This window comes from Malurus melanocephalus, unplaced genomic scaffold (assembly GCF_030028575.1).
Source record: "Malurus melanocephalus ecotype Western Australia unplaced genomic scaffold, MMel_1.1 scaffold_157, whole genome shotgun sequence".
NCBI lineage: Eukaryota > Metazoa > Chordata > Aves > Passeriformes > Maluridae > Malurus > Malurus melanocephalus.
Window position 1 is genome coordinate 1,563,735 of NW_026623389.1, and position 11,129 is coordinate 1,574,863.

Genomic DNA, 11,129 nt, shown 5'->3' on the forward strand with positions numbered 1-11,129 from the left:
CGCACCGCATCCCGGGCCCGCACCCCGGCTCCACTCCGCACCTCAGCCCCGCTCTGCACCCCGGCCACGTTCCGCATCCCGGGCCTTCATCCCGCACACCCAGAGCCACTGCTCACCTCTGCAGTGCCGGCACCGTCTCCACGTTGTGGGCATACACATCCAGCCCCGACAAGGCGACTTTCTCAACTGCTTTAAGGTCCCCTCGGAAATCGGGAGTTAGGCATTCTACCAGTATTTTTGGATTCCTGAAAAGGAGAGACAAAAGGAACACACCTGTGGGATTTTGTGTCACTGTTGTTAAAAAAAACTCAAGATGGCCAAAAAAMCCCCAACCCCATAACTAAACACATGACACTCGAATAATCAAAACAAAGTTAATTCAGGAGGATTCTAAGCCAACAGGTTTCTGCAAAAACTTGTGTTAACAACTTAAACTCTTGTTAAGTTAGTCTGCAACAAAGACATGTTTAAAAAATCATGTATAAACAGTGCATGGGATGGTTTTAGAGACTGTTGGAATCAATTTTATATTTATTATTTGGCTTTTGCTGTATTTCAGCTCACATCACTAAAATCAGGAATTGAACACACAAYGTTTTGTTAACATCATAGCTCCAAAATACAGAGAAGGTATAATTCTGCTCTGGAATAAGACAACTCTCTTGAGTCTAAAATCTAGTCTTGCTGTCCAGGAGCCTGATTTCACCTCAGAAGAGCAGGTGAGGGAAACTGCAGAAACCTTTCAAGTCCCAAGATACACGAGGTTATATAAATGCATTCTGCAGGCAGGCAAGTGTGCTCTCAAATGGTATATATACAGGGCACCAGCATATGGTGAAGGCAGCACAGTCAGGGAAAGCAGGAATGAACAGTGATAGACTCAGAAATGGAGAAAGGGATGGAAAGGCCGATGGAGGAAAAATGAAAAGCAATTTGATCACTGCTGCATGAGAAAACAGACTCTTTCCATCATGTGGTGACAGGATTACCTAACCGCCCTGTTTCAGCCCCAAGCTTCAGAAATGAACATACCTCTAAAGAATGTATTCATTTCCTGGTAAACTAGCTGTCCGTTCAAAGGAAGAATCCAGTGCTTAGCTTTMAATAAGCCTGGGATGAATTGGAAATGCATCCAAATTCAAAATAGTTTGAGGCCATTCTATGAGGAATATGAAGAAAGGGAAAACAATAGGGGCACAGACCGGCTAGAGGCAGACTTTTGCATTTGCATGGCCCCTGGAACAATCCAGCTAAAGGAGCTTTAACCTACATGTGGTACCACATTCTAAAGTTTTAACAATAAGAGTAATACATTAATAACACACCTTTCTTTGAGATGCAAGACTGTCTTTGCGAAGTGTTCCGCTCCACCATCAGGCATATCTAGAAGTATTTCAATTATTCAATTAATCTTTCTGTTCAAGAAATGTATTTAGTTATTAGCAAAACCAAAAAACCCATCAAATTCAAACCTTAAATGCAAAATAATAWAACAGTTAAAGCCCAGTCTTATCTCACCACTTCTGCCAAGGGTTTACAAAAGATAYCATACCAAGCCTCTGCACAAAGTCTAACTGTGATTGTCTAAGGCAAAGTTCAGATTTACCTGTATCTAGGTTCCCTGTCTCCCTAAGCACAGAATGGCTTTACCTATTTATAGCTGTGGTCTGAGAAACAGTTGTACAAAAAACTGAAAAGTATTTATTAGTGCYCTTTTAAGCCCCTTTGAAGCCACTGGACTTTCCATCATATCGAACAGTTTTTACAATGTCTTTCCCTACCTATATGGCGTCACCACAAAGGAGCTATTGCAACCTTAGGAAAATGCAGCTTTCAGTTATGTATAAYATATTCTTAGGTTTAGTGTTTGGAACGAAGTTCTGTAATGCTATTGTATATGAATGCTTGTCTTTTTGCTATCCAAGTAACAGAACATGGTGTATATGCATGCATTTTACTAAAAATTAGTTATAAAATACTTAGTATTGTAATATTTATTGATGCTTATTAACAATATAATTTCTGTTGTATTTTACCAGACATGGAGAAATACTAAGAATATGTAGGAACTTTCTGAATTTTCAGCACTGTTGACTTCTTTAAAACAGTCATCCTGTGCTGGTAAATGTTTGTGGAGGCCCATGTAACCCACTGAGAGCTCAGAGYGGARAGCCAAGGTACGCACCGTCTCTGTCCACAGACGTCAGCACCACRTAGTCCAAGCCCCACTCTGCTATAGCCTTGGCTGTGTTGTAAGGCTCCTGTGGGTCCAGTGGAGGGGGGTTTTTTGCAGTCTTAACTGAACAAAACCTGCAGCCTCTGGTGCATGTGTCACCCATCAGCTGGAACAYGAAAGACATTCCTACCTTTACACAGTACATATTACACACTATTGTTCAGCTGGGAAACAGCTGCATAAGCTCCATCAGATAAATCCCAACACTTAGCAAAAAAAACTAGGACAGCMCATTACTCTAAATTTATTTTATGGTAAATAAAACCACTCCACTACAATAGAGTTCCAACAATAGATTACAAACAGCTCAGATATTAACAGAAAACTTAAGAAACGGTTAATGACTTACCATAATGGTAGCTGTAGCTGTGGCATATTCCCCACCTCCCCAGCATTCACCAATGTTGGGACAACGTGCTTCTTCACATACCTGAAGGTGAAAGGCTGTACTGTACCTTAATTTTTCCATATTATTTTTGAAAATAATTATTATATTATTGATTTTAATAGTAGTCTACAAACAAAACATAATTCCTTCTGCGATAAATGAGGTCAACAGTCCCCTGCTATTTATAACAAATCAGTAGGACAGACAGGAAGAGAATTGCTTCCTGTCATCCATTACCACTCTTTTTCTTTACTTCACAACTGCAAAAATTCCTCAACTACGTAACTGTCTTACTAATTAACACAGACTGTCATCTCATCATTAAGAATTGATAAAATGTTCACAAAGTATATGATTCATTAAAGCACAGATTTAGTCTGAAAAAAATAATGAAAAAAGCCCCTCCATGCATTCCCACCACTTTTTACTGGAAAGTACAATTAATGAAATCTGTACAGTTCCTTCTCATGCAAATCAAGTATGTAACTCTGAAATAGTGTGTTTCCATTAAAAATAGTTGCACATAGCACCTTCTCTGATAATGTAAGTAATAAACCCAAGTATTTAAAATCACAGTAGGAAAAACACTAAATCTGTTGGATTTACCCTTATTTTTTAGGGGTAAAATTCACTCCTAGCAAAAAAGATCAGCACTGGGCTTGATTTGCTTTGAAGATCTTGTAAGCACTGAAGATCATGCAAGGCATGATTTCTAYCTGTCCTCCACAGACAAAAAAATGTAAAAACTGCCTTATTTCTACAGGAACACTTGATTGGCGCCAGATTTACCGTATGAAGATTTAAACTTCTCAAGGTATTCTTTAGCTTATTGTAGTTCTTTCCCATGGGAATCTTTGTTTTCAGCCATGGAGGAAGATGCAGCCTGAATAACACCAAGCAAACATAAAGATTAATAAACTACTTACATGGTAAGTTTCATTAATTTCATAGATCCATTTAAATTTGTTACAGAGCCCAACAAGGAAAGGTCCCTTCAAAACTGATGCAACGTAGCAATTAATGCTAACATCACTCATGGCCAGACCAGACTTCTCTTCCCAGTTCATCATCATTCTGACACTCAAGCACAGGAATTGTTGTCATTGAAAGATTTAACAGGTCACTGTTCCAGTGGGATTGAACAGTGCCACACTGGAGACTGCAACAATCAATGGCAGCGGATGTCACACAGCTATCACAAAGTCTCATCAAATTTATAACTGGAAATATAGAGGTTTAAACATTTTTTTAACTTAAGTCTTCATTTTTAGTACTTTTTCAACACGTTCACCTACTGATGTATATCTGTAATTTAATKACTGGCACTCAAATAAGAAAATGCCACCATGTCTCCACATCTTGTTATGGATTTGAACTTAATTACACTTGTCCTTGGTTGAAAAATCATTAAATTTGCAACACAGTAGAGAAGAATTTAATAAAGATACATAGTATATACTTTGGTAGTTATTACTAAACATACAGGATTGTGCAGGAAAGCAACTGAAGTTGTTTAAAATCACAATTACCTTTCTCCTTTCTCACGCTTTAAATTGCCTTTATATTCAGCCCACTTGCTCTTGTCTGACAGATCTCCAGAAACAAAGTCCTGTAAGTCTGGTCCATTTTGTAGGAACTCTTTTTTTTCCCCTGGCAAGGAATCTGATGTTCCATACTGGTTACACACATGGCTCCCTGACACCTAAACCAAGCAAAATTGTAATTGATTTAATAACAAACATGCTGGCATCATATACTAAACAACAACTTGCCCTTTTGCTGGTTAACATAAACTTTGTGCAAGCATTTTCCCAATAGCCCTGAAGTTAAATGTATAGTTCTCCTTTTATTTTAAGCCACATGAAACAGACTTATGTATCATAACATCACACTAAGTTACATAGAGTAACGTAAAATCGACCTGTACTCAGTACTGGTGAGGCTACACCTCAAATCCTGTGTTTAGTTTTGGGCCTCTCAGCACAAGAAGAAAACCRAGGTGCTGGAGTGTGTCCCAGAGAGGGGCAGTGAAGGTGATGAAGGGCCTGGAGCACAAGTCCTGTGAGAAGCAGCTGAGGAAGCTGGGGATGTTTAGCCTGGAGAAGAGGAGGCTCGGAGGACCTTATCACTCTCTACAACTGCCTGAAAGGAGCTTGGAGGCTGGRAGTTRGCCTCTTGTTCCACGCAACAAGTGACAGGATGARAGGACATAGTCTTAAGCTGCAACAGGGATGGCTTAGTTTGGACATCAGGAGGAATTTCWTCCCAGAAGGGGTGATTAGACATCGGAACGGGCTGCCCAAGAGGTACTGGAGTCACCGCCCGTGGAGGCTGGACATAGCGCTCAGTGCCATGGTCCGGTTGACAAGGCGGGGCTCGGTCACAGCTGGACTCGACCATCTGGGAGGCCTTTCCAGCCCCAGTGACTCTGTGCACTAACACTGCGTGGGTGACTCGGGTATCGCGGGGCCGCAGGAAGCGGGTTGCCATGGCTGCCGGCTGCTGCCGGGCGCTGTCCCGTGGGAGCAGAGCCGGGGCTCGGTGTTCTCGGTGTGCGTGTGCCCATGCGGGGCTGGGACGGTCCCTCCCGGCTCCTGCCCGCGCTGTCCCGCGCCACCACCGCACAGCCGTTCGGCAGCGTCTCCTGCTGCAGTGGCGCTGTCCCGCGCCACCACCGCACAGCCGTTCGGCAGCGTCTCCTGCTGCAGTGACCATACCGTGCCGTGTCCCCCGCCCGTCCGGCCCGTCCTGCTGCCGGCGGCCCCGGAGCACAGGGCGCGACTCACCTGGCCCCGGCCCCGCGGCAGCAGCAGCCCGCGGGTGGCGGCGGCCCCGCACCGACCCCACGGCAGCAGCAGCGACATGGCGGCGCGCACCCCGATCGATGAGCTCGGTCGCATCAGCTACTCCTGCCTATCCGACGGCTCTGTCGCCGCGATTACGTCACGGGCCCGGGAGCGTCTACAAATACGCGATGACGTCATGCGCTGTCTCTTTTGGCGCTGCCTGCTGCGAGGTGAGGCCCAGCGTTACCACCGGGATCGCCCAGGATCCCCGGGATAATCCGGGATCATCCGTGGCGCGCGGGCCCTTAGCGCCCCCTCCGTGCGCGGGCAGTCCCCCGGGGCGGTGCCGGGCTCCTCCGGCGCCTCCTGTCCCGCACCCCGCGCGAGAGGGCCCCGGGACGGCGCCTTCCCGGCCAGGCGCCGCTGAGGCCGCCGCGCCCCACCGCGCTCCGGGCCCGTGCTGGTGTGGGCAGCGGAGCCCGGCGGTGGCAGCGCGGGTGGGCGCGTCGGTTCGCGCGGGGGAAGAGCGGGCGGGGTCCCCGTTGACMCAGGGCCGCGGGAGCCTCCAGCCTCTGCTATTGTCTCTCGTAGGATGAAGACCATCCTCAGCAACCAGACCGTGGACATCCCCGAGCAAGGTCAGTCCGCGCCGCGTTCGGGAGGCGCCCGGCGGTGCCGCCCCGCAGCCCGTAACGCGTGTCCGCCTTTGGTTCGCAGTGGGAGTTTCGCTGAAGGGCCGGACGGTCATTGTGAAGGGGCCCCGAGGAACCTTGCGGAGGGATTTTAACCACATTAACGTGGAACTGTCTCTCTTGGGCAAGAAGCACAAGAAGGTGAGTGATGTGTAGGGCCGGAGACGGGGGAACCTTTATAGATGTCTTAAAAACTTATTGGTGGTGGTTGATTTTGCTTATTCCTGTGTGTTCTGAAAGAGTATGGGCCCTTCTCGGGCACTGTGGGAGTCTAGCAGTCGTGTAAAGTTGCAGTGAATGTGTTGATGGTACTCTTCTGTAGTGATAGTCTGTTACAGGGGAAGGGGTTGATTATGTGCCGTTCTACAAATTCGTTCGTTTAGTGGATAAAAATCAGTTTATTTGATTTCCAGAAACTGGAGAAAGTTAAACCAGTAGAGTACATGTTCTCTAAATAAATGCATAACGTTTTCGTATTGTCTTAAGAAGTGTGAGTAAATACCAGGAGTGACTGATTTTAGTTACTTTTTCACAAAGATCAAATGGTTCATTTAAACAATGGATCCACACAGTGTTTTGTGTAAGGTGATTCTGCATAGGAGACTGACTTTAAAACAGTATGCTTAGCAATTGCTAATTCATCCTTTAGTTTAAGATTTTATATTTATCTACCTCAGCTCTTTTGTAGGCTTGTTAGTCGCAAGAAAAGTGCGTCTGAGGGTTAGAATTTAAATTCAGGAGCCAGGTGGGCCTTTAGTAGTCTGTCAAAGAAACAATAGTTCTGTGTTTTTGTTTGGTGGCCTTTTAAGTAGTTCTTCTGAACGTTTTGCTCCTCATTTACCACAAAATAATTTTCTTGATAGTTCAAGGTGTAGCTGAAAGCTTTGTTAATGTGTTTKTTGATGCAGCTGCGTGTTGACAAGTGGTGGGGTAACAGAAAGGAGCTGGCAACAGTTCGAACAATTTGCAGCCATGTACAGAACATGATCAAGGGGGTCACTCTGGTAAGTTGTATTTGGAAACAGGGTAACTGCTCCCGTTTTTGTTACTTGCAGTGATAGCCTTTTACTTTATGGAGAGCATTTCCAAGTTTCCAAGATGTAGCTTCTTCCTCCTTTTACTTGTTTTCTTGCATTTGTTGTCAAACAAGTTGTGCAGGTGGAGGAAAGCACTAATGTCTCTTGGATGCAGTGTCCTGCCCCTTTTAAGAAGTTGTTGATAYACCTTGGGTTTAGATTTCTCCCATAAGCTTCACGCACATGTTCTTCATGCATCCCTTGGGCRTGTTCTGTTTTCCATATCCATTTCTGTCCTGTATCCCAGGGCTTTCGCTACAAGATGAGGTCGGTGTACGCTCACTTCCCCATCAATGTAGTCATWCAGGATAATGGCTCACTTGTGGAGATCCGAAACTTCTTGGGAGAGAAGTACATTCGTAGAGTGCGRATGAGGCCAGGTGAGCATTTCTGCAGGTATATTCTGCCAGTTTTAACTAGGCTTTCCAAGCTATCTTCTTGGGGCACTGCYACTGAGAATGCAAGAGGAATCATTGTTGGAGCAGCATTTGCTTGTCTGAATTTGTGTAATCTTACAATAGCTTTGCCATTGTTTAGATTTATTGTTAGTAATGCTTCTGTAATTTATTTTTAGTAATGAGAACTAGTTAATGGCTACTTTAAAGTTAGTTACTGTAATACAAGGAGTCCAGGATTTGCTTTCATCTCTGTGAGTCTTGATGGTGTTTATGGTTGGTAAACTGCAGATGCTTAGTGCTACATTTGTATTTCTGTTTTATAAACCTTGTATGTAAACTAGTTTCATGCCACATCATAGTTTTGATCTTTGAGGTGTTGTATTTTGAATTTACTGATTTTCTAGGAGCATTCCATCTTACTAGCTGTTTTTGCATCTTGCACACTTGAAGTTTCAGTAAAACGTCCTAACAGAAGAGCAGGCACTTAAAGGAGCCTCTTAAACTTCTGAAAGGAGGCAACAAAACATAAACAGTTCTGTTAAGAATGTAGAAAAGACTTCCCATATCCATGTGTTTTTTCTAATTCCACTTCTGGTGAGGGTATGGGTAAGGACTAATGTGACTGATACTGTTTTGGGGTGATTTTAGAGGAATGCATCAGACTTGTCCCAAAACACTGGTAGATAAAGTGCAGAGTTACAGGGTTTTCATTTACGGAGGGATATTAAGGGTGGATTTGATTATTGCATTTAATTGTTTTTTTTCAGTCGGCATTTACTGTTAATAAAGGGCTGGTTTAAAACCTGGCGTTTGTTGATYAAGTAGATCARACTGTAAAAACTTTTGTTATTCTCSTTGCAAATTCAGGTTTCCTGTCACACTCTCGAATGCCCTAGTGTTACTCCTTCTGAATATTTGCAGCATTGCTAGTATAAACACAGTACATGATATGACAAGGTGCAGGAGGTTTTTAATGGCTTTTGATTGGTGTGACTCCAGTTTTGTCTTGATGAGCACAAGCCTGTGGGAAATGGCACCACCTGGCTGACAGAGCCATGCTGGTAAAATTGCTAGCTTGTACACGGTGTTGGTGATTGATGCTCTAATGTAATAATGGGTAAGCAGGAATATCATTTTACTAACCTTCAATCCAGAGCATGACCAGCACTAATCTTTAAATTTTGAAACTCTGTGAGGGAGGACAACCCTGGAATGGATTTAAGGGACTCYTTTTAACGAAGTCATAGAATCTAATTATTGTCTTGAATGCTACTTTCTAGATCTGTTAGTTGGGACATGACTTTAATACGGTCTTCTTTAATACACTGAACATCTTCAACAGCATGGATTATGCATTTTCCTTACGGCAGGTGTTACCTGTGCAGTATCTCAAGCCCAGAAAGATGAGCTGATCCTKGAAGGGAATGATATTGAGCTGGTCTCCAATTCAGGTTTGTGAAAGTAGATGTGTGGAAGATTATATGGAAACTTACCTGAAGATGTCAGTTTAGCAARCTATTTACCTCAAACCCTGAGGTAAACAACAACCCAGCATTTTTTTTTTGCACTAGTCACTGTAATTGCTTTTTGTAGTTCCTTATGCTGTTTCTAAGCTTAAGATGTTTTTACAAGTCCACAGACCCTTCTTCTTTGAGTCCGTACTTACAGACCTTTTGGCACCAACCTTTTCAGCTTTTACATGTATACTTTCCAGTTGTACAGCTCACTTTTTCAGTTGTATGTATRTGCAGTAATGAACTGTGACTGCCCCAAGTTGCCAAGATGAGCTCAGTGAAATTCATTCTCTTTTCATTAGAGCTGACAGGATTTCAAGTTGGTAATTTCTTTCTCTAGATGACAGTTCTGTTTGTTAGCTGAAATACTGGAGCACAGACAAAGGGTACGAGTTGGGTTGCGTGTTTTGGCTTTTTGCTAATGATCTCACTTTGTCTGCAGCTGCCTTGATCCAGCAAGCCACCACAGTCAAGAACAAGGATATCAGGAAATTCTTGGATGGTATCTATGTCTCTGAGAAAGGAACAGTCCAGCAGGCAGATGAGTAAGGTTGGTATCATCTTACCACATTGTACATCTTCTCTGTAGAGATGGGGAYTTGACAAAGCTTTCCATGCTTCAACGTGGCCATGGKTAAGSAGGTTCCCAACAGGAATGAAATTGTGTTTGTAAAAGGCATCATAAGGTGTATCATAAAACTTGAATTTTGCTAGGTCTCTCAACAGCAGTTTTCCATCTTTCATCAACTTGGCATTTTGCTACTGTATGGAGAAAACCTGTCTCTACAGTGCTGTACTCTGCACTGTGAGTGCAAGCTGCAGTGGTGGCTGAGAATTTAAAATCASTTGACCTGGCCTGACAGACCAGTTTACAGAGRAGACCTCAGGCTAATGTTCCTCCTGTTKTGACACTGCCTYCACAAAAATAGTGGTCAGCACCCAATTTATATGTAAAGGTCTTCTGAGCAGTTTGTGTGCAAATGCTGGCAAACTGGTCAGTTTAACAAGGACAACTATTTACATTGTCTGTGGGCATTTGTTACTGAAGTTTAGTCCAAGGATTTGGGGATACTTCAGGAWTTTTAACTGCTAAAGGAATTTGATGCATTTCCACTGTGTGTAGTTCCATACATAGTACAAAATRCCTGTGCAGGATGAGACAGTCTGACTTGCAGATAAATTCCATGTTGTGTGCCTTCGGAACCTAAGCTTGAGGCAGGACATAGATGACATTAGTTTCATAAACCAGGGTTTTTTTAATTCRTAATCCAGGTACCTAACATTTATAAGCCTCTGAAAAAACTTTCAGTGCTGTTCAAAGTRCCTTGAGTGATGGAACAACTTACTACCTGCTTGTTGAACTGTCATGAGCTGTTATGTTTAAAGGCACGTTTAAGTAACCTTCTCTGTAAAATCAAGCAAAATCTTTGACCTATTAATGTCTGCATTAAAACCATCAGATGAATTAACATCAAACTTGCACTGCTAAAACCTTTGTAAAAGCTCTTAACGTTTTATTTACAGTTGTCTGGATCCTGACAGAAACCACCATGAGACATTATACCAGCAATGCCATCTCAAAAAATCTGGTACAAAACCTGCACTCTCATGTGCGGCTTAATAAAATAAAATATATTTCATATCTTGGTTGTTGTTTTTTTTTTTTTTTTTTAAGAACTAAATGGTGATTGCGTGAACCTGGTCAAGATCTTTAGCTTTTGGAGAAACAATTGATAGTGTGGACCCAGTGTGCAATGTGTTTTCAAACCATCAAATTTCATTCTTACTGAATGCTCCCAGAGACTGGTAGGGCAATGCATACACTGTGTTACCATGATCTTTCTCTGACAAAGGCAACAAAGGGGCATTTTTGAATCATAGCATTAAGAAATAGTAAAAGCATTGTTCTCATGGAGGGGAAGCTAGTGTTCCTTCACATCTTCTCAAACCTCAAGCCTCAGACTTGTGATGACAGAATCTGAAGTACATTAATAACAAAACTGAAATCAGAAGAACTATATTTATAAGACCATTTAAAC

The 11,129-nt window shown here is 43.1% G+C and overlaps 2 protein-coding genes across 2 annotated transcripts in view; one reads left to right on the forward strand and one right to left on the reverse strand.

Moving 5' to 3' along the window:
- The window catches only part of LIAS (lipoic acid synthetase), an 11,870-nt gene extending 6,331 nt beyond the window's left edge, over window positions 1-5,539 (reverse strand). The window contains exons 1-7 of the mRNA XM_057371801.1: window positions 5,411-5,539; window positions 4,154-4,326; window positions 3,414-3,507; window positions 2,586-2,666; window positions 2,186-2,342; window positions 1,326-1,383; window positions 117-245 (exon numbers count right to left, since the gene is read on the reverse strand). Of these exons, the coding sequence (XP_057227784.1) occupies window positions 117-245; window positions 1,326-1,383; window positions 2,186-2,342; window positions 2,586-2,666; window positions 3,414-3,507; window positions 4,154-4,326; window positions 5,411-5,524 (806 nt within the window). The 5' untranslated portion in view covers window positions 5,525-5,539. The remainder of the gene's footprint in view (window positions 1-116; window positions 246-1,325; window positions 1,384-2,185; window positions 2,343-2,585; window positions 2,667-3,413; window positions 3,508-4,153; window positions 4,327-5,410) is intronic.
- Window positions 5,540-5,608: 69 nt separating this feature from the next.
- RPL9 (ribosomal protein L9) lies at window positions 5,609-10,737 on the forward strand. Its single transcript, XM_057371803.1, has 8 exons — window positions 5,609-5,640; window positions 6,002-6,048; window positions 6,128-6,243; window positions 7,011-7,106; window positions 7,426-7,558; window positions 8,947-9,027; window positions 9,533-9,640; window positions 10,615-10,737. Exons 2-7 carry the CDS (start codon window positions 6,003-6,005, stop codon window positions 9,637-9,639), a joined length of 579 nt encoding a protein of 192 aa, XP_057227786.1. The 5' UTR covers window positions 5,609-5,640; window position 6,002; the 3' UTR covers window position 9,640; window positions 10,615-10,737.
- Window positions 10,738-11,129: the final 392 nt, after the last annotated feature.